Source organism: Xiphias gladius, chromosome 15, assembly GCF_016859285.1.
Source record: "Xiphias gladius isolate SHS-SW01 ecotype Sanya breed wild chromosome 15, ASM1685928v1, whole genome shotgun sequence".
Classification (NCBI taxonomy): Eukaryota; Metazoa; Chordata; class Actinopteri; order Istiophoriformes; family Xiphiidae; genus Xiphias; species Xiphias gladius.
In genome coordinates, this window is record NC_053414.1 from 17,773,305 (window position 1) to 17,800,723 (window position 27,419).

The window sequence follows — 27,419 nt, forward strand, 5'->3', positions numbered from 1 at the left end:
AGCTGGTGGGTTCCTCTAAAGGAAATGTCTGCACAGGTTATAAGTGACATCTGTGAGGGAAACCTGTTTCGCTGTCTTTCAACTTCAATGCTTCAATGTGTTTATATTCTGTTCGGTCTCTTGATGAAAATGAAAATTATTATAAATGTCCAAATTATTTCACGCTCGGCAGATTCTCAGTGTTGTTGTCTTAGCGGGAATCGGGTTTGATTTCATGTGAAATCATTTAACACTGGTCACATTTCTATTTTTTTTTATGATTATGTTTGTATTCCAGGAGTTGGTTCTTGCAGTCAGGATTGGGTCACTGGATCAGCATCAACATCCCTCTCTACTGTGACTGCAAATTATCTAGGGGAGCATACAGGAACTGTTCTCATGAGAACCAGACTTCTCTCGTTATAAAACTTGAACGCAATGCATTGACTGATGCCAATATTCTGAATCCCTTCCCTCATTTTCATTTGGTTCAGAACCAGTCCTCTGAATCCTATGATTCTGATGAGGGCCTCTACTACTGTGGAGCTGAACAGACGAAGGTGGATGATAGAGCTTACATTAGAAATGTTTACATAACTACACTCAATCAAGTAGCATTGCAATTTGGATTTTTTTATCAGCTTACAAACACATAATGTGTTTATTGTATAATCCCTGCAACACCACAATCCATGCTTAACACAACATTATACACACACATGCAAAAAAGCGTTATGTACACCAAAACAGCTCTGTGCAAACTTTGAACAGGGTTATATACATTGCTTGTACACTTAGCTCTTCACTAAGTGTTATTACAATCAAACAAATTAACAGCTTTTAAAAAATTATGAAAATCAGCTCTCATATTGGGATATTTTTATTATGGAAGCAATATAAGCGTTAGTGGGATACTGCCACTCCAACAAATGAGATGGACTCACCAGACAGTACATGGGATTATTACAAAGAAAACAATCTGTGTTCAGTCCGAGCTAACATCACCAGTCCTCTGGACTGTTTTAATTGGAAGAAAAGAGGAGTGTCTTTAAAAACAGCTGTCTCTTCATTTAAACAATTAAAAAATGGAAAATGTTAAGTTAATGTTAAAGCAGGATTCAAATTAATTTTGGAAATGTAAACATTAAAAAATATATTCAGTTTAATATTCAAAACTGAATTAAATTTTGGCAAATTTAACAATCTTTGAATTTTTTTGGCACAATTCAAATGCAAATGCAGTTCATCAGTGTATAAATGTGTATTTAAAATCTTCAATTTTTAATCGGACCATAATTGTACAGTAAAATACTGACTCTCGTGATGAAGACTAAATAGAAAAGTTCTATCAGTTGAAGTCCGGACCAAAAATGAAAGCAACTAAAACAAATGTGCCCTTGCATCCAGAAACGTTTGCACAGGAAACAGGGGGGGGAAAAAAAACAACTTTTTTTTTCCATTTTCATAGCATTTTCATGAGACGAGGGTCACAAAGATGCACTCATCATACTAATCATTTTCTTGTAAAGTCTTTTAATATCAAATTTCAGTTGTTTCAATTGCAACCTTCTTTTGTGATTTGTGTTTGCATTCCAGGAGTTTTTACTAGCAGTCAAATTCAGGTCTCTGGATTAGCATTACAGGTGACCAGGGGACAACATCACTCTCCACTGTGACTGTAAACCATCTGTTGGCGTATACATAGTGTGGTACAGGAACTGTTCTCATATAAAGCAGCCTTCACTTGTTATTGGAACAAAATACTAACAGGGGAAACCGTTGGAAGGCAAAAACTGCAACGGCCCTCTGAATCCCTTCCCTCGTTTTCATTTGGGGAAGAACCAGTCGTCTGAATCCTATGACCTGCGTACCACGAACATCACTGATACTGATGAGGGTCTTTACTACCGTGGAACTGTACAATTAAAGGTGGAGGATAAGACAAAAATTTCACAAACCTATGATTACAGACATGCTAATGTCACAACAAGTTTCCTATTGCGTAAGTATTTTGGTTTAAATTCTCTTTGAGCGTTAGTTATCTATGCAATAATTCTGACAATGTGACTGAGTAATCCCTAAACTGTAGGAAAATGTGCTGCTTGTATTAGGATGAAGAAGCAGGCAAAACCATTATCACGACAATGTCTCCCACAAAACATTGCACATACAACGTACAGTTGAAAAACATTTAAAACATTAACAGTTGATAGAAGTGATTCCTCCCAAATCGGAACAGAACATACTGAACATATGTTCACAGATATTGCAATGTCACAACAAAGATTATGTTCATTAAGTATTATGGTCTGATTTCTATTTGGGCGTTATTTCTCTATGCAGTGAGTTTTCCAGTCTGAGTATGATAACCAGACAGCACGACAATGTGGTCTTTGTAATACAATGATAATGTTCGAGTCCAACACACTGCATTCCAAAATCACCTTGTATTTGAAGGTGAATCCAGAGCAAAATAACCACTAGTATAAAATGAATGTAAACACTGTAAAAATCAATGACCTCTGGGTATGAAATACTGTGGGTCAGTTTTAAAGAGCAAGTGAATAGTTAATTTTGGGATAATTTTCCAATTGAGAACCAACAAAATAGGCAAATGCAGGGAAAAAAGGTTCCACATTGGACTTATTAGTGGAATATATGTCTGAATCATGTTTAGAGTAGAGCAATGTTTCCCAGCCCGGGGGTCAGGAATCCTCAAGAGGTCCCAACATAAATCTGAGGGGTCACAAGATAATAAAAGGAATAAGAATGAAAATGTATTTCTGGCGCACAAAATTAAGTTAGTTTTTCTAACTTTGCCCCAATTTTAGCTTTTTTCTTCTGAAATACTGGATACTTTTATCCCTTTAGGATATAAAAATCCTTCCTCACTTCCCAGCATGAAGTGAGTTCAAAATCAAAAGGTTCAAATTCAGGTCCATAGTTTAACTTGTCATTCCTCTTGTCTTTCTGTTTGGTTATTGTGTGTGTCCTGCGGATCAAGTGAGAGAGTGAGTGAGTGCATGAGCAACCCGAACTTATGAAGCTGATGATCAGCCTGAAAACAACAAACAAATACAGGTGTTCATAACTTTATTAGAATTTAATGTATTTTTTTAATGGATACTGTGTCACCGTGTCTTGTCAGTATTGTTGATTAACGGCTATTAATTTTACACATGAAATAGCTACTATATATACTTAATGAAGATCTCTAATTATAAATGCTTCCTGTGTTTTTATACATTAAATGAACTTGCTTGTTGAATTTTTTTTAATGCTGTATTTTAATAAAAATGCAATACTATCCAAGGCAATTTAAGGCTTTCCTAATCAGTATATAAAGTATTTCACTTAAATCCAAATCTTTAACATATACTGTACATAAAATCATTTTTGTCAACCCCATGTTGAAAAAAAAAATGTCACTGTTCTATAATGTTGAATAAGATGCTTTATGTCACTGACATCAAAATGTGCATTTTAACTTCTGGCCAATCAAAATATTTTGTAGTTAATTGCTAGAAGACACGCTGTTGGTGTGTCCTTGAAGTTGATCCTCATTTTAACATTTGCATTTTTCACTCTGCTGTGTGTTCCATTTGGTGTAAAATGAATGATTCTTTACTTTTCTGAAAATTAAAACTGTTTTGTTGGCAAATCAAAGTGGAAAGAAGGTAAGTTTACTGTATAATAAATGACCCATAAATCAGATAAACTCCAGGTGAAACTCACCTGACCTCTAGTGGAAAGACAATGAAATACAACAAAACCTTCATTGAAAAAAGTTGGACCTTACAATCCAAGTTGACTGATACTGTGCTTCTTTAATTCTAAGACACTGTGGATGCAGCATATTTGATGTCTTACCTTCAACAAAAGCAACACTGCTGTTCTGTTCAAGGGGTCTAAATTGTTCATTTTACTGTTAAAAAACAAAATAAAAACATTACCCATTGAAGTTTCCTTATTACTGAGCATGAAGGTTCTATTCTTCAACTCACAATCGATCAGGACTATATTCATTGACAAGGCTGCAATTTAACATTTCACATTTCTTTAACAAAGGATTGAAAGAATATCTATGCAATATTTAGGGGTTTTTTTATTGTAGAACAATGCACATCATTCTCTAATTTCACCTTGTATTATTTCGTATCACCAGTTGATAATATATCAGCAGATAACAGCAGCATGAAATCAGATTTTCATACTAAAATTCAGCAGTTGTCCTGATCTAAGACGAGGGACAAGGCATTTTATTCATATAATCCTGACACTTGACACTAAAACAAAAAAATTAAAGACATGAAAAACATATTCTAATAAGCAATTTTTAAATCAATTACAAGACATGTTTTTTTAATAATTTGAATAAAAAAAATAGTCAAGGTACTGACTTTATGCCTGTAAACAATAAAAGAAAAATAAATAATCCATAAACATTAACATTTCAAGCATTCAAAATATGCATCTACATGCACTATAAAAAAAAATAAATAAATACAAAGCAGCCAGCAGTCTCAGTTATGACAGCATGTGCTTCAGGTAGCCATGAAATAAAAATGTTATGTTATGTCTATTTCACCAACATTTTGCAAGTGAATCACACCTTAAAAGTGCTGATGTTGGTGGTAAAATGGCATTTGAACTTTTGATCATTCCCGAGTTAAAAGAGGCTGTCTAAAACCCTGATACAACAAATCTAAACTGACACACCTCTTTCCATTGGGATTTTCGGACAATCTATACCAAATATAATATGAAACCATTAAAGTGAAACATTTGTCTCGTTACAAAATTAAGTATGCTTGCCTGCAGGCTATATTGTCTTAATCCAGACCTACTCAGCTGTTACACATATTTAAGGCCCCTGAATACTTGGTTTCAAATCCTACACAAATCAAGCAACAATCAAATGTAAAGTTAAGGGAAAAAAACAAATCAAAGAGTCTAAATCTAAAAAAATACTTGGTTAATCTGCTTCAGGAGTACAGTATCGATGTGGTTTGATAATTTAATGGTCAAACGATGCGACAATTCATTCATTCAGATTTTGCATCAAATGTTGATAACACCTGATTGGCGCATGGAAATACGTGATATCGCTTTTTTCCCAACTGAGCCCCACTCACTTCAACCTAGTGAGGACACCACAGAAAAAAAACACAAATACAGAAATCTCTCGTGAAATAATCAAAACTGTTGAAATTTGGTGTTCATGTAGGATTTCATCATCCATAGTAAAATGCTAAATGAAAAAATAGGTTTTCAGGGCCTTTAAAGAGTAAATAATTTTGACACGTAGACTGTGCAGCTGTATGAAAAATTAACAAAAAAGTCACACCAGACTCTTTTTCATACTTTATATCATAGGATTCAAATCAAGATCAGGGGGGAAAAAACTGTTAAGGAGGGATCACTAAATTTAACCAGAATGCTTAGATTTTTCTGCCACAGTAAGTGTCTTAATTGGAGGTTTAAATTGAATTTAAGCATTGCGTCTGTTATACAGAAGAGCAGCGTCTGTTTAAACATCATTTAATCCTTCAACCATAGGCAAAACATCAAAACATTTGCATCTAAAATAATATATGGTATCAACCAAATATATACATAAGACTTAATAAAAGAACCCATCTTTAAATATAAAAGAAGTTATGTAAAAACTTTCTGCTGAGTGTCATATTGATCTCCTTACATATGCAGTTGACCTATGTGCCCAAATATACTATATCTTCTTTTTTTCTACAGCTAAAATTAGACATCATACATGTATCATGATTCTGTCAGTGCTTTTAATGCCAAACTCAGAGAATGGAAACATCAATTATGTTATTTGTTTCTCTTTCTACTTCTACTTTCATGTTGATATTCTGGACACCGCTGGCTCTGAAAATGTCAAGCTTTAGGTGAGATTATACTTTGTAACACCGCTACCTGATATCGTCGATGAGGTTCTGAAACTCCATTTTTCTGGTTCAATAAAATGTTAACAAAAAGAAAAAAGAAAATGTTCTCAGCTGATTGTCAGAGTTTCTGAAGACCACTTTGAAGCTTCTCTGGATTTGACTCAGTTTTCTTTTTAAAAAGATTTTTGAGCTTCAGGGATTTCTTGCTCTTTTCCTTATCCTTGTTCCTCTCATCTCCAGTCTCAGGGTGCAATGCAGGAGATTGGTAGGCAGCCCTTGGCGGTGGCAACGGTCGCCCCACCTCTGCTAGCAGCCTGCTCTGAGGCAGGTTAGGTGTTGAGGCAGAGAAGTTCGTTGGGGTTGTTGCCATGGAGTTGCAGGACTTCTCAAGGATTCCGTCATATACGAGCTGGCTCAATGGGCCAACTGTTAAAAGGTCTGATGTCGACTTATATGGCACCTGGGAGGTTACCGTAAGGTCTGGCTGTCCAATTCGACCTGGATAGGAAATTGATTCAGATGCTCCAAACTCCTCCCTCAGTGTCAATTGTTTAGGTATTTCCATTGATGCATCAACTCTATCCCAGATTTTTCCTGTGGGATTGTCTATGGAACTGTCATCTCTTGACATTCTTGGTATTCGCCTTCTAAGAGAACCAGCAGACATCTCAAGTTCATCTCTCAGTATCCTCCTGTTTGCTGTTGGTTCTAAACCAAACTCTTGATTCTCTGTAGAAGACGAGGTATCAAGAAGTGCATCAAATTTCTCTCTGGGTAGCATCATTAGAGCAGCAGTATCTGTACTATACTCCAACTCGTCTCTAGATATCCTTCTTGATGGTGTTCTAGTGTTCTCAACCATTTTGTCCACTGCTAATCCCCTCACAGAGGAATCAAGCTGGTATTCTCCTTTATTCCATGGGTGATTTCTAGAACCTGTGTCTAGGGACATTCCCACTGAATCTCTTGTAATTTTTCTGGATACTGAGTCAAATGAATGCTCAGCATCATCTCGTAGGATCTTCCATGAGGTGCTGTCCACTGAAGATTCCATCACATCTTTTGATATCTTCCTTTGTGCCTGCTGATCTGTTGATGCTTCTAATTCATTCCAAAAAATCTTTCTCAAATCGAGTGGTAAGTCACTTCTTTCTTTGTATATATTTCTTGAAGCAGTGTCCTTCAAATCCCCTATCGTATCTCTCTCTACTTTCCTGGATGGAAATTCTGCATCCAACTCACAGGAAAACTCCTTTCTAACTGTATCATCCATGGGAACTTCATTCCTGTCTCTTGATGTCTTCCTTGATGGAGCCTCTATCAAAGACTCTTTGGACATCTTCAAAGAAGGGGTCTCCAAAGAAGTATCTAGCACTTTGTCTTTTGCCATCTGCCTGCAGGCAATGTCTACAGAAGCTTCAAGCTCTTCTATAGAAATTTTGTGAACTGGAGAATCAACAACAGCTTCTACTTCTTTGCTTAAAGGCTTTGTAATGGAGCTGTCTGCAAGCACTTCAGTTTCATCATGATAGAGCTTTTGAGAGGAAGTATCAATAGTGGGACTACGGAACATTTTGCTGAGTGAAGGTGAAGTCATATAATCTGTGTCTGAGCACATCTCTTGGGAGTCTCTTTTAGTGAGAGAAAGACAGAGAAGAATAAGGGGAGGGAGATACAAGGAAGGAAAGAAGGAAGGGATTAAGGAATGAACAAATGTATTAAATACAGGTGTTGCTGAAACTGTGTAAAAACAAAGTGGCCACTAAAAGTTGTGGGCAAGGAGACGTACTTATTCTTTAGAGTTTTCAGGAAGAGCTCCTCTTCCTCATCAAAGCAAGGGTATGGAGCTCGGATGGGGATGAGGAGGTCAGGGTCTGGGGAGATTATGGAAGCCAGTGGCTGAGTGATGACACCAGGACGACGTGGCCTACAAACAGTGGATGCCCGCGTTCGAGGGGAGCGTTTCAGTGGTGGAACTGGAACTGGGGGAAAGTATAAGAGGAACAAATCAGTACAAATTATCAATCCATACATCACAGACAGTGGTATAGTGGTAACAATGAATATGTACCCCTAGTTTTCAACCTTAAAGGTCTGGTAACACCAGAAAGTGGCACAGCAAAATTCATCTTTTTGTCTTTGTGAAATATGTGTTTCTAGAAGTTTGGAGATGTAGGGACGTTTTGCAGGACTACTCGGTAGACTATTGTCTCTACAATAACTTCACACCTTCTTTTGTATTTTCTCTCCACTGTTTCTGCACTTCTGTACTCAGATTTAATTTTTTACAGTCTATTTAATGATACTATACTTTCCTTGGATATATAGATATAGATATATACAGATATGTGACAAATTAAAAGAAAAACCTGTGATAAGTGGGGAAATATAAAGATTGCAGATGTTCCAGGACACGAGGCGGTCACTGAATGGTTTGATAAGAATGAAATGTAATGTGAATCACACACCATGGCCCCAACAGTCACCTGATTGAACACTTTGTGGACACTAATGTGGATCCAAGTAGACAAAAACTCACAATTCCTCTTACTTACCTGGCATCTGTGGTAAAATTGGAGAAGCACACTCTTCTAACAGATCCTCTATAGATCCGTGTAAGGAGCTATGGCATGAACAAGATGGCTGGGGCACTCGGGGCCACCCCACGGCAACTGGTTCTGAGTAGAGCTGAGCAGTGAGGTTTGCTAGACCAGGATTCCTGATGATGGGGAAGCCGCAGATGCGCTCAACCTGCTGCCAGCGAATGAGGCGCTCCCGTAAACAGGCTGTTACTTCAGATAAGGCATTCCTTTGGGAGAAACAAAGATGTTTGTCACATACATTACATAGTACATATTTACTGGAACAGACGCACATTTGCACAAACAAAACGTGCACAGATAATTTTGTGACTCACTTTGCTTCAAGGATCTTTTGGTCAACCTGGTCTAGAGAGGAGCTGTGGGCAACATGGAGAGTCCCCAGCACAGAACTCCTCTTCTTCTTAATTCTCTCAGCCTGCAAGGAAGTATAGGCTGTGGGTCAGTCAACATGAAGTACGTCATTAAGTAGAGATGAGGTCTATATCCCTTGAAAATCACTCCAAATGTGTCTCCATTATCAGCAGTGACACAGTCATGAAAAATGATGAGATGCCTAAAAGGATGAAGATTAAAAAAATGCTCAGTATTTTCCATGTATTTAAATTATTCTTTGTCACTTTCCACTTCATGCATTACCTCTTCCTTAGCAGAGGCAAGCTGTAGCTCTGCACTCTGCTTCTTGACATTGTAGTACTGGACCTCTACCTCATGTGTCAGCTGCAGCCACTGCTGGAGAGCCTCTGAGGCATTCCAGCTTGCCTGCATGTCCTTCTCCGCCTGCTTCAGTGCCCCACGGACCTAAAGGGATGCCATCACTCAAATGTTAGACGCTTTAAAGAATTGGTGAAAACTGGTCTTCACGTGCTTAAACTACTTAAACTACTTAAGCCACTTGGTGCAGCAAATGTCAAATTGTTTCCTCTGGTTGTATGCATGGTGCGTCGTAGTGTCTACCTGTTCAAGCTCTTCCTCTGCATATCGGAGGCGGCTGAGCTCAGTGACAGCTCCCTGCCTCAGCTCATGCAGACGGTGCGCCTCCTCCTGCGCTCCCATGATCTCATCCCTCATCTTCTCCTCCAAATTCTGTTTCTCCTCTGCGACATTACGCTTCTCTTCCTGGGCTCGCTCCAGTCTAAGAAAGTGAAAATGTTATTAATGCAATTAAACAAGAGAAAGTCATTTAAATAATGTACACCAGGTGACGGACCAAGAAAAACTACTGAATACTCACTGTTCCTGTAGATCTATGAGGCTCTGTTCAGCCCTCTGAAGACTTTCCAAATCTTTCATCATCTTGGAAATGTTGACTTTACTGGCTTTGTTCTGGGCCTGGGCAAACCAGCAGCCTCCAACTCCCATCACCACTGACACAATTAGCAGCAGGTCCTTCATGTAATTATGAGGAGGACCTATGGTGGAATGGAAGGATGATTACTAATGTATCATGATGTATCATAAATAAATCCTAACTAATGGGATAATGGGTAATAAAGGGTGGTTTTAAGGATGCATTATATTAGCAACATGGTGTAAAAACACAGAAAACACAGAATAAAGACTAACAACTGCAAATTTCCACTGACAAAATGTTTTAACCTCGTAAAACCCCTGCACACTCATCCTTACTTAATTTCGTATGCCAGATTGGATTTTTTCCTCAAGACTGTGCATGTGTACAGTAGGAATGTTACTAATAACATAAAAATGACTCTGTTCTATTGTGTCTAAAATGTTGATTTTTTTTAAGTTAAGGGTTTTTACTGGAGCTTTCTGAGATTAAAGGTAAAATGGGGGCATGCTAGTTGTTGTCCTTCAAATATTGGAAAAATCTGGGGAAACTGGGAGAGACAGTCGGTACTGTATGTAAACTAAAGAGGCAAACAGGAAGAAAAAGAACAGAAAGATTCAAGGAAGGGGTTCAGGACTTGTTCTTACGTGTAGGTGGCCCAAACAGCACTACGTCCAGAGCTTTGATGCTGAGCTTCTGTTTGTCTCTCTGGTCCTGAACCTTCAGCTGGCCACTCAGGAACGAAGGCTCATTAGCTGCAATCCTGCACACAGATGTCACAGTCAGTGCTTGTTCAGTGTGTTGGTATGACTCTTATCCACAACTGACTTGTTTTTACGGCGACTTTTGTTGGCAACAGCACACAAGAGAGTTAAGTCTTGGTTAACAATAGCATCCTCATCGGCTATTCTTACCTGGGGAGTGTGTTTCCGTTGACCTTAAAGTCTTTAAAGTTTCTCTCATACTGTGGTAACTCAACAAACTCCTTCAGCCAGCAAAGCACCTCATCTTGAGTCCAATTATGTACTGGAAATTGAGACAAGGAAAGAAGACAAAGAGAGGCTAAGAAGTCAGACAAAGTACAGCTGGACACCTTTTTAAAAAAAAAACACGCACACACTCGCTCTCTCTCATACACACACACCTTCAGACGACTTCCAGCCCCTCCAAAGCTCCTCGACTGTGATGTGTTGGTCCTCTCTGTGCAGATTGCTGTGTTTGTTGGTCTGCTGCTGCTTCATGTCTTCAATGATGAACTGAGAAAGATGGAGGGATACAGGAAAAATGACTTTTTCAGACACAACTTTGAAGAGCAAGGCTTAGATTAGCTGACCACAAACTCTCAGTGTCCCTGTCCAAAATAAATTGGGTTGGTGATGCAGAGTGTTATGTCCTTGGATTTTAATCTGGGAATAAGGAGTGGCTGTTTTGAGACTGTATTTATTAAGAATGGATGCATAAGCATGAGTGTCTATTGCAACCTTCAGTGACTGTGTGAATGTCGTTGTCTGTGTCAGTGCTGTCTTGTCATTGTGTGTGTCCAGTGCGTCCTTGGCTGTAAAGGGAGGCTTCATACGATGGCTAGAGAAATCCTGGGGCTGTGTTCTTATGAGCCCAGGCCCCTCCACTGAAGTTTCTATGGCAACCGCAACCTGAGCCCCTGGATACTGTATCCCTGCACTGCATTCTGGAAGGCAAAGGCATTCTAGAATTCTGGGTTTACTACCAATGTCACATTCAACCGGGAGCCTCGCAGACTCTCTGGACAAAATACTTTTCTCCTCAGGATATTATTTACTCTGAAATGTGAAACTGAACACAAAAAGACTACACAAATCACAAAGGCACATTTGCTAATGTGCACAAACATGTTTTTATGTGCATTAAATATGCCCTTACACATATACAGAGCCATATGCAGATATTAATTTGATTACTTGTTTATATGACTGAACAGAAAGTGCTGATAATGCCTTAGTATTTTGCTTTTAGCTCCTCAATGAAATGTTTTTTTTCCTTTATAGAAAAAAAATGTTTGGGAAGTGTGATATATTAAAGGTCTGCAAAAAAAGCAGCAGATATCAAACCTTGCTTTGGAACATAATTTTGTGATATTTAGGAATTTATTGGTTTATTATTGTTAGTTATTTTTAATTTGACAAAAGAAATTCACACGATGAACAAATTCAAATGAATAAAGTTTGATAAACATTTCTTCTCTCCTTTGTTTCAAGATGTTTGTGTCAACTATAACAAACTCACTGAAGAATAGGGGAAGAAACATTAAGAGGAGTTATACTCTTAAAAATGACTATGAAGGTCACAAGTGTCCCAGTATTCTTTTAATCCAAAACAATTTTGTCACTGAGCCAAAAGCAAAAGTTATACTGTTGCTATCCTTGAAGTAACATTTGACTCTAACCAGCTAGGACACCTGTTGCTGTACTGCTTTACCCTGTCCGCCTCTCGCAGGCAAGAACACGCACACGCTGGGATTCACAGCTAAGAAAATAGGGTGAGCATTTCATGTAGAGTGAGTTGTACCTCCACACTCTCCTCCACCTCAATCCCTCCATCCTGGTCATCATCCATCATCTGATGGATGCTCCGCAGGGCCTCCAGGCTGTAGCGATCTGCCTCGCTCATACATGGGGGAGACACCACCATGCAGGGGTCTACATGGGCCAGGAAGGCAATGACATTTTATAAATCCTCATTTCACTCAACATATCCAAGGAGTACCTTTCATTTTTTCATCAGTCCAGCTCAACTGATGAGATACACTGATCTACAGATTAAGCACTATCTTTTCTGTATGTTCACTGCTCCTTTTAGAGCAGACACAAGGAAAGATAATCTCATCTGCTAAGTACTGAGTGAATGTGATTCTTTTTTGCTCATTCAGGGAATGCACAGTGTATAATGTCAACTTGTGGGAGCAACAGAGATAGTGTGCACATTTACTTACTTTACTTTACTTTACTTCAACGCAACATCTATATGAGTCGATGGCCATGACTTCTCTTAAAATGTAGCTTGGGCCAGAAATTATTTATTGCGTGTTTATCAAAAGGTATTTCACGGTGCCTGCTGTCAATAAAGCTTAAAAATGCCATTCTTGTGTAGTTACTTGTGTAGCTACTTTGTAAAATGCAACCACTTCTATCCACATAAACTAGATGAATACACCCAGTAAAGAAGCTGAATAATCAGTACAATCACTGACAAAACAATCTCACCTCTAAATCAATTTATTAGCTTCTAAATGGACCATGAGGTGAGACTGTTTTGTCGTCTGCTGTTTCCAAGGACAAGAATGAACCGCAGTCTACTTGTTGTTATACAATGTTTTTCATAGAAACAATGCAATACATTATATTTGACCTGTTTTTTCATCAGCCATTCAAATCATTTTTACCAACATTATCAAGAAAAGTCTTAGAGTTTTAACCTTTTGTATTTCAAGATTAGCATCTTATCAGAGCCCAATGTCCAACCGGTCTGCAACCAGAGCTCTCATGTACTTCTCAGAGTCACTCTTATGTACTCATAAGAGTACATAAGGCAAGTTGCTGTTTGTTAAAGTGCCCGTAGATCACGTGCACTAAAGCCAGGAACACACTGGCAGACTTTTTGCAGTTTTTACCAACTGTAAATTGACAACACGCATTTGATGGTAAGCACTTGAACATCACACTTGTAGACGAACACGCTGTGTTTTTACTTCATTTTTGTCAAGGGGGAAAAAAATCACTAACTCCAGCACACTACGAGATAATGTTTGCTGAATGTACTTGGTCACAAGGCAATGGGGATTCTCCGGAAAATCCGTCAACATGGCCAAACTGACTGATGTATTTAGGCTGTAAATTGCACAGCGTTCTCAAGGCTTAACTGTAATATGGGAAGACTAATGCATGGGAAGATGACACACAGCTTTCCATCATCTGTGAGTCTACTGAGTCAGAGCCCATTTTTGTCTCTGTAACTCTAGAGTTCTGGTGCTCCACAAGGAGCTCAGGGGACTGGGGGTCAAAGGTCTGCCAGTTAAACCCACTATCATAACCGGCCCCAGTAACACTAGCCGCCCACCAGCCACAATGTAAGAATAAAACTATGGGAAAATATGACTTGTGGGGAAAACAAGTAAATTCTTATTTCTCAGAGTTCTGCCATTAATCTTGGAACATTTTTGCAAAAATATCGGTATTAATCTCAGAAGTAGTAGTACTTTTTATGTGGAGCAAATCCTCTTGCAACTAGCCCATGTTCAATAAAAGTCAGCAAAGGACCATAGGAGTATGCTAGTGCAAGATGATCCTGCAACATGGATCACTATAGTAGATAAGCATCAGGTTTGCCTAGGAGAAGGTTTCTGTAGATGCAAAATAAGAATTGTTTGATTAATTGTTTCCTTGTTTGCTGTATGCATTTATTCCATGACAGACATGAGCTGTTTTTTTTCAAGACAATTAACTGGTATGGGAATAAATAGTTAAAATTCTTGACAATCAGCTGTTTCACTTGGCATTGTTAGATTCCTGAAAAAATGAAATAATTATCTGCACATTCTCACAGCCAGGAGATATATATACCACCAACAGAGCAAAGACAGTGATTCCTTGATTGTTAATGAAACTCGCATGCTCAACAGTGAGGTGACCTGCCAGCTGGATGAGCTATTAAAAATAAGGTGTGTGTGCAAAGGCCCTCTGAGCAGTTTGTGTGTGTGTGTTAACTATGTCCGTGGGGGACCTCAACATACAACCTGAGTTTAACCCTTTACTCGGGTATGCTGAAGGACTGGAATAGCAAGATTAACCTGAGGACAGACTATTAAAAAAATCCCTCGACACAGTCCTTCGAGTTTCAGGAGCATCACACCACGTTTCATTCACTGTACAGAAAGAAAAAGTTTATGTCGTCCAAAAATTTATTTTTTGGCAGAACATGCAAGATTAACAGAGGCTGTAAAACAAAATTTAGCAACTACTGTTCTCCCTAGATTAGCTGCCTGTTGAATAATAGTACTTTAAAATGAGGCACTTCCATCCATCTAAAAAAATAAAAACAAAAATAAAAAAAAAACTTTTCAAGATTGTGTATCTACGGAAGCCCTGAGAGGCAAGTGAAAACAATTTTGTCAAGTGTTTGTTGTTGTAATAGTCATGTCGGCCACAAGAGGCTGAGGTGCGCCACTACCCCAGTCTAAACAGGACTGAAGGCATTCATGTTTTCTTCTCTATCCATCCTAAACACAAGGTACATGTCTTGTGTGTTAGCAGGTTATGTAGCATTACTGTCGGGTCTTTCTTTTGGCTAGAAAAGCTCTTTTAATCAGTGAAGATATTCTTTCAGAAAGGCCCTCTTTATACTGTCTCACCTGACTTCCTCAAAACTTTCTGTGAAAAAAAAAAAGGTTTGCTCTTGTCCCTCACTTTTTTCACACGTGAATAAAAAAAACTTAGCCTGGGGGGGAAAAAATCACCTCTTTTCACAGATAAAAAAACAAACAAACAGAAAAACAACAACAAAAACAAAAAAACTGTCGCTTGCCTCTCAGGGCTCCCGGTTATACCGGTCCAAATGTGAGATCAAAATGAATCAATCACAAATCATGCTGCATTCATTTAGGAAGCCAAACAGACGCATGATGGACATTCAATGTCATTCTCAGCAGTGAAATGTGCAAAATAGACTGATGCCCTCATCATATTTGGTGTTTCATGACATGGCAGATTTGAATACTATGTGAAGACTTTGTCAAGCATAGTGGTGAGAGCCAGTGTCCCCGCTTTCCCATTTGATTGAGTCTGTCTTTTGTTGGCTCGATGCATCATTCAGCACATACCTGCTAGGTCAAAGCCTGTGCTCCCAATGGGGAGGGGAAAACCCTGGAGGTCTCCGGAGCCTTGCGCGGCCACAAGGAGCGCAGCGGGGAAAACGAGGAGCAACAGAGGGGAGAGAAGCAACATTTCAGAAGGGCAGATAATGTTTTCGCCCAGGTTGAGACAAGTGAGTTGAGAAAACTCCTCACAACAGACGAGGAAAAGGACATATAGGGCACCAACCCCAGTTTAAGGAGGCACCAGTGTCGGTCTGCGAAAAAGTGTTAAGCGATCTGTGCGGCTATTACGGGTACAGCCAAGAAGCGAGATGTGATACTGGTGATTCACTTGAGAAATCGGGCAAGCTGGATTAGTGTGCAACCTGAAGTGTATTACAGCGCACAAAATTTTCAGAATGCTTCAGGAAGCTTGCGTTAATGGTTTGCAGAACCATCCAAACACACGAAGGCTGTGCGTAAAAGTTCCCCAATTTAGGAAATCCTAAGAAATGACAGATCCTGCTATGATCAATCCATACTAGGTCTGATAAAAACAAAAACAAAAAAACTGTCGCTTGCCTCTCAGGGCTCCCGGTTATACCGGTCCAAATGTGAGATCAAAATGAATCAATCACAAATCATGCTGCATTCATTTAGGAAGCCAAACAGACGCATGATGGACATTCAATGTCATTCTCAGCAGTGAAATGTGCAAAATAGAGTGATGCCCTCATCATATTTGGTGTTTCATGACATGGCAGATTTGAATACTATGTGAAGACTTTGTCAAGCATAGTGGTGAGAGCCAGTGTCCCCGCTTTCCTATTTGATTGAGTCTGTCTTTTGTTGGCTCGATGCATCATTCAGCACATACCTGCTAGGTCAAAGCCTGTGCTCCCAATGGGGAGGGGAAAACCCTGGAGGTCTCCGGCGCCTTGCGCGGCCACAAGGAGCGCAGCGGGGAAAACGAGGAGCAACAGAGGGGAGAGAAGCAACATTTCAGAAGGGCAGATAATGTTTTCGCCCAGGGTTGAGACAAGTGAGTTGAGAAAACTCCTCACAACAGACGAGGAAAAGGACATATAGGGCACCAACCCCAGTTTAAGGAGGCACCAGTGTCGGTCTGCGAAAAAGTGTTAAGCGATCTGTGCGGCTATTACGGGTACAGCCAAGAAGCGAGATGTGATACTGGTGATTCACTTGAGAAATCGGGCAAGCTGGATTAGTGTGCAACCTGAAGTGTATTACAGCGCACAAAATTTTCAGAATGCTTCAGGAAGCTTGCGTTAATGGTTTGCAGAACCATCCAAACACACGAAGGCTGTGCGTAAAAGTTCCCCCAATTTAGGAAATCCTAAGAAATGACAGATCCTGCTATGATCAATCCATACTAGGTCTGATAAAAAACAAAAAACAAAAAAACTGTCGCTTGCCTCTCAGGGCTCCCGGTTATACCGGTCCAAATGTGAGATCAAAATGAATCAATCACAAATCATGCTGCATTCATTTAGGAAGCCAAACAGACGCATGATGGACATTCAATGTCATTCTCAGCAGTGAAATGTGCAAAATAGACTGATGCCCTCATCATATTTGGTGTTTCATGACATGGCAGATTTGAATACTATGTGAAGACTTTGTCAAGCATAGTGGTGAGAGCCAGTGTCCCCGCTTTCCCATTTGATTGAGTCTGTCTTTTGTTGGCTCGATGCATCATTCAGCACATACCTGCTAGGTCAAAGCCTGTGCTCCCAATGGGGAGGGGAAAACCCTGGAGGTCTCCGGCGCCTTGCGCGGCCACAAGGAGCGCAGCGGGGAAAACGAGGAGCAACAGAGGGGAGAGAAGCAACATTTCAGAAGGGCAGATAATGTTTTCGCCCAGGGTTGAGACAAGTGAGTTGAGAAAACTCCTCACAACAGACGAGGAAAAGGACATATAGGGCACCAACCCCAGTTTAAGGAGGCACCAGTGTCGGTCTGCGAAAAAGTGTTAAGCGATCTGTGCGGCTATTACGGGTACAGCCAAGAAGCGAGATGTGATACTGGTGATTCACTTGAGAAATCGGGCAAGCTGGATTAGTGTGCAACCTGAAGTGTATTACAGCGCACAAAATTTTCAGAATGCTTCAGGAAGCTTGCGTTAATGGTTTGCAGAACCATCCAAACACACGAAGGCTGTGCGTAAAAGTTCCCCCAATTTAGGAAATCCTAAGAAATGACAGATCCTGCTATGATCAATCCATACTAGGTCTGATAAAAAACAAAAAACAAAAAACATCAGAATAAATGGTCCTGAGACTGAGCCATCCTTCATGAAATCCACTGTTATAACCACACGCACAGCAGATCTCAGGCTCAGACCTTAAGGGCGCAGGAAAGCACCCTTTTTAGGTCAGATGATGTTTAAATGGGAAAGAAACATAGGTTTATAATCCTGCTCAGGCCGCGTACACCTTCTCTGTCCCTCGTGTCCAGTTGGAGTCTGTTTTGTGGCGGCTATTGGTCTCTTCATGGGCCAAATAATCGCACTTGCCCAGTTCTCTGTCCTCCCTTCTGCCAGCCCTTTCCAACAGAGACGTCGAGATGTGTCGTTCCTGCGCGGAACACACTCTCTCTCTCTCTCTCTCTTTCTCGCAACAGGGCCCCCAACACTTTATTATGTTTCCTGGCCCAGTCTCCCCCCTAATATGTACACGGAGGTCAAAATTTAAGTTTGCTACAGTGTTGATTGAGTGAGCTCCATAAGCAGGTTTTGTTTTTCAGTCCTCCATTTGTTATGGACCAGGTCAACTGCTTATAAATGCTTAACACTGAGGGGTAACACCACCTGAAGAGCTATTCCAACTATTTTTATGGTCTTACTGATCTAGTTTAGGTGGAAGATCAATTAAAGCCCCTTAGGCTACCATACCAGGAATAGCATGTCATATGTCACGTCGTGGCCTGGCTGTCTGAATCTGACAGATGTACCCCTGTTCACAGATCTTCATGCTATGCGGATGGACTTAGCAAATGTTTGTACACCTGTTTGGGTTTGTAATGATGTCTATATGTGGCTTGTGATGGCAATTACTTTGACACACTTGTACAGAAACAAATGAACACACACAGTCTATCTCCTCGAAGGAAAATTAATAGTAGAAACATTAAGAGTGTGAGGGACACAACTACACACACACACACACACAGACAGAAACACACACACACACACACACACACGACACTAAGAGTAACAAAGTGTTAGGTTTCATTCCAGCGATCCTGCTCCCAGTTTAAAAATAGTGAGGCAGATTTGACCTCTTCGCTGTACAGCATGCCCAAGTGGCAAGTGTCCAGAAAGGCCTCAGCAGGTCCTGTGTGAGCATACAGCATATGTGCATTTGTGATTATATCTAACTTTAGGCCTAGAGCTCCTGCTCTGCTCATTGATGATGATGAGACCAAAAAAGAGAGATTGGGAGTTGTCCAATGAGAAAAAAAAAAAAAAAAAAGCTGATCAAACTACTCTTAAATGCCCAAATCAATGAAACAGACACCAAAACATATGAAGTGACCCTCAGCTTCAGCTTTTTTATTCTTGATTTTTCACTGAAGCAGCATGGCAGATTGATTTACTTACTGTATGACAGAGTATTACACCAGACTGAAAGATGGAGGGATGATAGTATATACGGAAAGAGTGGTGAGAAACAAAAGGCAATATATGAGAGTAAAGACGCAGTCAAAATGCTCATAAAGCTGCCGGTCTGAGAACATGATGAGGTTGTTTTAGCTTGCTAGCTCACAACTGACCTTGTGACAGGACGAACTTGCATCGAGCCTGGTCCTGTTGATACTTAGCAGTACATGCTGACTTGACTGACCAAGACATCAAAGCAAGGCACAGATGAGAATGCAGTGACAAGGAAGAAAAAAAAAAACAAGGTAGATTGGGGATCCACATTACAACGACCAAAAATTCAATAATTTGACATAAGCAAAGAATTTATACGATTTGCAAATGACAAGACATATCAAAGATCTCCACCTCTGCAGAAACAGGCAGGGATCAGACTACAGTGTTGATGTAAAACTGAAAAGTGCTCACACCTGCTGTAATAGTACTTACATAAAACATTCTCATGTCAGTCAAGAGATGATGCACCTACAGTATGCACTGGCATCAATCCAACCATTGTATACCACGAACATGGAAAGAAAAGGATGATATTACTTTCATGTCAATCTTGAAATACGATATACAGAAAGATACAAAAAGAATGATGGAAGTCTGGGTACTTTTTTAAAGTAATATTAAGCAAGACAGGTACTGTAGGTAGTGGTTTTTAAGGCAAGATAAACTGTCATTCCTGACTAGCTTAGTGAATCAGTTCAAAGTTCCATGTTTATGTCCAACCTACTTAACAAGTTGGGGTAGAGAGGCAGAACAAACTAGGACTTTAAGTCTGTACAAACCATCAGCTCATCACATAAGACCCAAGGCACAAGCACAGCTGATTGTATTAAAATTAATTCGACTGTATTTGCAGTCAGATGTCATGCCTGACAAAACCTGATTCAACAAGGCTCAATCCCAACGTGACGTTACTGAGCAACTGTGGGTGAACTGCAAGGGTAGGACTGCAAGCTACAAGGCAGACAGGGTCTTAAAGCTCTTCTTCCATAAGTACAATCTCAAAAGGACTCTCAATGCCCCTCCAAATGAAAGATTTAGTGACAGTCAAAAAGGTCACATTAAAGATTTGATCTTTAGACAGTTAGTTCTGACATCCCTTCTTTGTTCATTCACTTTCTCTGAAGATATGTAGGAGATTAGAACAACATATTCTTCCAAATTAAGAGTTTTGTTTAAAAAGGTGTCACGACAGTGTATTGAGTAGAGTTTAAGCACTCTGGTACAAAAACAGCATACTGATTAGAAAACTTAAACCTTGGTCTCCCAGAATACACTGACAGTGTGATATAGTATATTATCAAATACATAAACTACACTCAGCAAAAATGTCATCTTTGATATAAAGAGTGGTAAGAGACTGATGAGCGGCCTAGAAGGCCTAAGGCAGCTAAGAGAATAACTGCAGCCAGATTTGCGCAGGTCTTCATTCTCTAAAGTGCCTCCTAAATACACATTCTTTTTCATCGTTGCACAGCATGTAGAACTGTTAAAGGTTCTGTAAGTATGCAACTGGGTATCTACTTCCAAAACACACCAATGGATATTAAAAAATAGGTGAGGGGAAAAGTAGGGAAAACTGCAGACAGACTGTTAGAGACGTACTAAAAGCCATTTCCACCTTAACCACTCCATTGAGACAAAACTCAAATAGGAGCCAACAACATGACTATTTGGTAACAAAATTGAACTTACTATGCAGTATCATACAAAAAAAAAACATCAAAATGTACCTCAGCAAAAGCTTATAAAATATAATATGAATAAAATAATATAATAATATTCCTTGGTCCGTAAAAACTATGTTACTCTTACAACAAAAATGTTTCCCTTGCACACAACATATAAATCAACAAGCTTTTCAGTAAAAACATGACCTTGGCAGTAAGAAGGCCTAGTGGAAATAGCTTTCAAACCCACCAGTGTATAAAAACAAAATGGTTCTTTTACAAATCAGGTTGTTGTGAGAGTTAGAAGGCAGATTCATCTTCTCTGAGGTGAGGATCAAGCTCAAGGTCTTCTGAGTCGGGCTTATGACATGCCCACAACAGTCCACAAGAGGGAGCTAAATAGAGGAGTTAGTTATCCCAAGTATTTTCTTTGAAACTTGTCTTTTTTTTTTTCCAACTCCGTCTTGCATTCCTCCTGATTCCGCAGTTTCTCTCACATGAAGAGTTTCTGAGTTTCTGTGCATTTCTTCACAGGTCCATGAGCCTCTTCGGAAAGTACATGCATGCATTTTCTCACTCATTCATAGCATACTTTCAAAACAACACACACATTCACACAAGAAATAAGTATTACTATGACAGCACAGACATGGTTGACGCTCCTGATGACATTCCTGAGTCACTGCTGTTGTAGGTCCCCTGGCCATCCCCGAGCCCACCCAGGGAGGACGACGGTGAAGATGAAGATGCCGGCGATGACGAAGAGGTGCTATGTGACCGCAGAATGGCCCCAGCAGCACTGCAGTGAGGTCGTGGCCCTGGTTCAGGGGTGTAGGTGAAGGTGAGAGCGGTGGCATAGATGATTCCATCATTGCGGACCAGCGTAACAGGAACCTGCACCGGCTGTCTCACCCAGCGCCAGCCCTCCCTGAAGGCAGAAATGTCCGGCACCACACACAGGATGCTCTCTCCACATCTTATGGGCCAGACAGATGAGACAAAGTTTGAGTGTATGAGCCTTTACACGCTAATGCGCACTCACAAATATAAACTCACCTGTACATGGTGTCAGCCTCCACATCTCCGAACCACACTCTGAGGTTAGGGGTGAAGTTCTGTCCTGTCAGCTCCAACATCGCCACGTCTCCTCCCCCGTTTAACTTGACACAATCAAACAAAACAAAAAAGGTTTTATGCCTTTAAAAAGGTCCCTACAAGCTGAGTAATCACTTAAAAAGAAAGTAGTGGGTAACCAGAATGGCACTCGTGTTTACTGTTAAAAAGCATAGCAAGCATATTTTCAACAGAAAATGCTGTGCACACACCTGCAGACTTTCCACCACAGGGACAGGTGTGACCGGCGTGGGGACGGGGCCCATGCCCTCATAAAAGGTGTACTCTGCCTTGTCAGTGCTAATAATAGTCCAGGAAGCCCCATCGTTAATAATCTCTTTGTTACTCTCTTTGGAGCATGGTGTGGCCTGGAAAACCACCCCCCCCCCAAAAAAAACAAATAAATAAAATTAAATGAATACATTTCGCTTTCTACTTTAAGTCTAATGAGAGTAAGAACACATTTGTTTGCAAACTACCAAAGTGGTAGGTAGGTAGGCAGGTAGCTTCCTTACTTTTTTTACAACTAGCTTAAACATTTTTACTCAACAGTAAAAATATTAACACATTTTTCTAAAAAAACATTTTTTCCATATAACAAAATAATCTAAAATTTAAAATGTGAGCCACACTCCAGATCATTACATTTGTTTTCTTGTGGATTTTATAAAGAATTTTCTTAACAGATTTTTGAAGTGGATGGAGCGCGGATGGAGAAAAATCCCATTCATTTTCTCCATATACAGCGTTATCTGACTCATAGTCGGAGCATTTCCCTGGTTTGGAATCAGCACGAAACCCTCCCATTTGAATTATCAGTACAAAAGATTAACAACTGCTGGAAGATATCTGATTGAAAGTGCAAGCTTGTTTGCATAAAAACGGGGGAGAAGTTTACTATGACTCCCAAAGTGCATTTTGTGCACCAAGCTTAAAAATGTGTTACTTACACATGCAAGCAGTGGACAGAAGCTATAGATTACACTGTTGAGAAAACTGAAAATAGAGTTAGTAGCTTAATAATACAATCTGCATCTTAAAAAGAATTCATATTTGAATTTTGGGTAAATTTGAATGAATTTTGGCAACAATGGTGCCGAACAGAATTGGAATTAAAATCACACCAAAAGAAAACCCCACTCAAACCCATGTATGGGGGACTGCACACCTGGAACTGGATGATCCTCTCCTGTGAGAGACAGAGATACATCCTGTCTGTATCCTTCAGGTAGAAGGCACACTTGTGGAGCTGGGACACTGGGTCATCTGCATCCATTAATGCGGTCTGCTTGTCCACTTTGCGAATGATCTGAGGCATTGAGGCACACATACAACCGTCAAGATACAAATTATCTATAATGTATGTGTGCAAATTAACACAAACACATTTGGAAACATTGCACGGTCACACTACTGGTTAAAAGTTTTAGAACACCTAAACTTTTCAGGTTGTTACTGAAATTTATATAGTTTAATGTCTCAGTGTTTCTGAATTTACAGCATGAAACAAAAAAGTATAAAGATTTTAAAAAAGGAATCATGGAAACTTAAATCATAAATTTAATTTAAATGTTTGACTCATTCAGCAGCGGAAAACACTCAAGCTGTTCTTTCTACAATGGAAATAAAAAATTGTTAGAAAGTTCCTCCAAACTGTTGCAGAAGTTCCCACGAATGTGTTGGACTTGTAGTTTGCTTTGCTTTCATCTTCTGTCCAGTTCATCCCAAACCAGCTCCATGGGGTTTAAGTCTGGAGGCTGTGAAGCCACCGTCTAGTTCTTTTCTTCTAATGTTTTGGGTCATTATCTTGCTGTAGGCTGAACCCCTGACCAACCAGCCTGTCTTCCTTTGTTACTTGTCTTTTTCTCACCATTCTGATAGCAAAATTCAGTCCTACTTCCTACAGTACAGGATTATCCCAATAATGCATCAGAGGGTGTGGTAACACAGTTTGCTCCAGCACTGCCTTTGTACAGACCGAGGGTCCACATCATCAAAAGTCAACACACCTGCAGTAATTATTTGCATTAACATTTAAGGCTTCATCTACTTCCATTGCTGCAGGAACTAATTTCTTCATCCCTGAAAAAGGCCTGTTTTCTATTAAATGTACCCAGTTTTCCCCAGTTTTTTTGTTGGCCTAAACCCTTTAAAAACAAAACAAACCTTGGGCAGTTTGCCATGTGCCTTTGTACAATTTAAGGCTATTCACTGGACTTAACTTCCATATAAACTTGAAAAATGGGGGTGCTCTTAAACTTTTGACCGATAGTATACATACATTCCTACATATATTATTAAATACACCACTGGTATGACTGCATACTTTCTCACATACTATTTCACATTAACACATGCATACCAGTCTGGGCAGGGCCATGCCAGTAACAGAGCAGACCAGTTTGACCGTCTGGCCATAATGGATATAGCCATCTCTCACGGCAAACTCCTCCCCTTCAGACTCATCATCGTCCACTACACAAAATGACAGAACACAATAATAACTTAAATGTCTATAACTCCCTCTCTACTTTTAAATAAGTGCTCCTGATAAGTGTAAATAATCACGGAACACATGAGAGAGGATAACAATACTGTTAAAATGTGTGTACCCATAGCAGTTAACCTGTTGTACATCAATAAACCGAGGAAATAGGCAAAGGGGATAAAATAAAATGGTAAAAAAAGTCAAAGAAAAGAAGCATAGATAAAGACAAAGTGTGTACCCATAGCAGTTAACCTGTTGTACATCAATAAACCAAGGAAATGGGCAAAGAGGATAAAATAAAATTGTAAAAAAAGTCAAAAAAAAAAGCATAGATAAAGACAAAGTGTGACTCACAGAGGTGGATATAGAAGGCGCCCCACTGCTGGGAGCTGGCATGAAAGTTTCCACCCTCCACGTGAAGATACCTGGTACTAACAGTCTGGGAACGCAGACGGTTAAACAACGCCACTTTAGTCCCTGAAGCTATACACACTGGGGTGAGAAAAAGAGAGAAAGAGTGAGTGAGAGATAAAGGATGGGAGATAATAAATTGTTTCTACAGGCAAAGGGAAATCAAAATCCTTTTTCACATTAAACTTAAATGTCAGTTTGTGGTGAAATCATACAGCTGTCTTCAGACGAGCTAGAGTGTGCGTGTGTGTGTGTGTGTGTGTGTGTGTGTGTGTGCGTGTGTGTGTGCGCTGATAGAGCCTGCAACTCACAATCTGCATTTTTCAAGGACTGTTTCTTCTTGGAGGGCTTGGAGATGACCTTGATTCTCTTGCTGAGGAAGACTCCTATGTTGGCGCTGTTTCCATATAGCATCTTCACAGACAGCATGAAGTGTTTCCTTTTATCTGAGTCACTGATATACAGTGTCTTAGCTGTGCAGAAGTGCTAACGTAGAGTGAAGACATAGTTAGGGGGTTTTTGTGAGTGTGTGTGTTTGTCCCCCTTTCACTTCCCTCTCATCTGTTTCTGAGAACAAGTTCATTAATGACATCAGTGCAATAAGTAAACAATATCAGCAGAATGAACAAAGTTAAAAGGGTTCTGCAGTGACAAACAAAGGATATGGTCAAACTGCAAAGTGCAAAGCAGCTGTGCAGTTCATGCTGTGGTTACTTTGCATGGTTTATCAGTGGTGAAGCAGAGCAATAAACGAGTAAATTGTTTATTGCTTAAATGACTGGCGTGAGAGAAGAGTCAGAAGGATATATAATTGAAAGTCCTGCAGTAATGTGTTACTATAAATGCCTACACACCTTCCCATCGAGATTGAGTTGCTGCATCTCCTGCTCACTGTTGCCTATCCCAATGAACGCACATGGCTGGGCCTCCTGCTCCGTGCAACCCTCCTTCTCCATATTCTCTAACTTCTTCTGCCAGCCACTGCCCATGAGATACACACATGGTGGTGGGCAGAAAAACCTAATTGACACGGGGTCAGAAAATATACAGGAGTTCCAAGGCATCCATTCCGAATGGTAAAGATTTCTCTATCAAACACACACACAAACTAAACACTGTATCACCATTAACAGTCCCATACAAACCTTTTTTCATTGCCATATGACTTTTGTGCAACTTTTGCATGTAGTATGAGCACTGTTTGATCATCTTTCTCCTTCAAGTAATTCCTCATAGCCTCTCTGAAACGGGGGAAAACACATTTTTAACACTTTGCCAGCACATAATGAAGTTGTTTGCCTTCGGCTTTCTGCACTGATTTGACCTGTTTGCACCGTGAAGGGGTGCTTGTGTTTTCCTCTACCTTGTCAAACGCTGAGGCTGAGGTCGCTCACCAAACTTCCTGCAAAACAAAAACATCAGCGTGCAAGATGTTTACATGTGGTTTTAGGGCTGGGCTATGTTAGCAGAAATTAAAAAAAAAAAAAAAATAACCAGGTGAAGAAACTGAGACGCACGGAGTCAGTCACATCTGTAAATGCAGGTGTGCTTATGCTTTCACAATGAACTCAAACAGATAAAATCAAGACCAGAGACTCGCATGTGGAAACGGCTTTCCCTCGGGCATTTAGACTTAGTATGGAGCAGTATACATGATCAAAACGTGATAATGCAGATGATTTGTTTAAATGTACAGCGGTGCAAAAACACTGTGAACTGATCACTCTCTTTTTGAGCTCGATGTGGTGCGTTCAAAGTAAAATCAAACCAATGAATGTATGCTTATCCAACACAACTTTGCTCTATTTAACTCAACTGCTATGACGGTAATATGACAATGCTGCAGTCTGAGGAGTTGGTAAAGATATTACATGGTTTCTGTACTCAACATACTGAAACAGAAATTTAACAGACACAGAAGAAGGAGTTGAGCCGAAAGGCAAAGCTGTCTACTGCCAAATCGATCCTGAAATAGTTTGAAACTGATTTAATATCGCACGACAGCTCAACAAATGGCAGAGAAACCAGGCGACACTACGAAAGAACAGTTTTGCTCAACTGACCCCACATCAAGCCTCAAAGTAGCACTGTGTGCGTTAAGTTTACTGAGGCCGAGGCAGCGGTGTTAACACACAGAGGCATCACTCGGACACACTACCACCAAATAAAACTTTTTAAATAATGTTATACCTTGAATTTGAGAACTTACCCCGTAACAACGGGCGCCATCTTCCGAATAACTACCCCCGCCCCCCCCCCGCGAAAAAAAAAAAAAAAAAGTCCAACAATCGCGAGATCCCTCCCACAGCCCCCTCACCAAAGCCAACGGCACAACAGAAGAACCAGACTGGAAGGAAAGGAAGGGAGAAAAAGTGGGGGAGGTGTGACGGGGCAAAGGGGTGAGAAGAAGGGAGGAGGGGGGGGGGCGACGGGCAGAGGGCAGACGCCAAAACAA

At 40.1% G+C, this 27,419-nt stretch overlaps 2 protein-coding genes across 2 annotated transcripts; both read right to left on the bottom strand.

Moving 5' to 3' along the window:
- Positions 1-6,009: 6,009 nt before the first annotated feature.
- On the bottom strand, positions 6,010-16,607 carry stim2a (tromal interaction molecule 2a). The gene is made up of 12 exons (XM_040146895.1): positions 16,484-16,607; positions 12,327-12,457; positions 10,927-11,038; positions 10,697-10,808; positions 10,430-10,545; positions 9,726-9,903; positions 9,449-9,626; positions 9,131-9,292; positions 8,809-8,909; positions 8,447-8,700; positions 7,681-7,873; positions 6,010-7,522 (listed from the first exon to the last, which is right to left on the bottom strand). The coding sequence occupies exons 1-12, from the start codon at positions 16,605-16,607 to the stop codon at positions 6,010-6,012; spliced, it is 3,174 nt and encodes a 1,057-aa protein (XP_040002829.1).
- A 2,547-nt stretch (positions 16,608-19,154) lies between these two features.
- On the bottom strand, positions 19,155-27,215 carry rbpja (recombination signal binding protein for immunoglobulin kappa J region a). Its single transcript, XM_040146370.1, has 11 exons — positions 27,174-27,215; positions 26,328-26,366; positions 26,110-26,205; positions 25,819-25,984; positions 25,276-25,450; positions 24,908-25,045; positions 24,428-24,540; positions 23,234-23,374; positions 22,278-22,433; positions 22,009-22,112; positions 19,155-21,928 (listed from the first exon to the last, which is right to left on the bottom strand). The coding sequence occupies exons 1-11, from the start codon at positions 27,191-27,193 to the stop codon at positions 21,586-21,588; spliced, it is 1,491 nt and encodes a 496-aa protein (XP_040002304.1). The 5' UTR covers positions 27,194-27,215; the 3' UTR covers positions 19,155-21,585.
- Positions 27,216-27,419: the final 204 nt, after the last annotated feature.

Bases quoted from the DNA above. Each gene is read 5' to 3' on its own strand.
- rbpja (XM_040146370.1), bottom strand. From the start codon at position 27,193: ATGGCGCCCGTTGTTACGGG. The intron at 22,434-23,233 runs GTGTGCAGTCCC...GTGGTTTTCCAG, and splicing joins AGAGGATCATCCAGTTCCAG to GCCACACCATGCTCCAAAGA. The intron at 22,113-22,277 runs GTGTGTGCACAG...GATTGTGTCAAG, and splicing joins CTGTGGTGGAAAGTCTGCAG to TTAAACGGGGGAGGAGACGT.
- stim2a (XM_040146895.1), bottom strand. From the start codon at position 16,607: ATGTTGCTTCTCTCCCCTCTGTTGCTCCTCGTTTTCCCCGCTGCGCTC. The intron at 11,039-12,326 runs GTACAACTCACT...CATCTTTCTCAG, and splicing joins AGGTGGAGGAGAGTGTGGAG to TTCATCATTGAAGACATGAA. The intron at 9,627-9,725 runs GTGAGTATTCAG...TCACTTTCTTAG, and splicing joins CTCATAGATCTACAGGAACA to ACTGGAGCGAGCCCAGGAAG.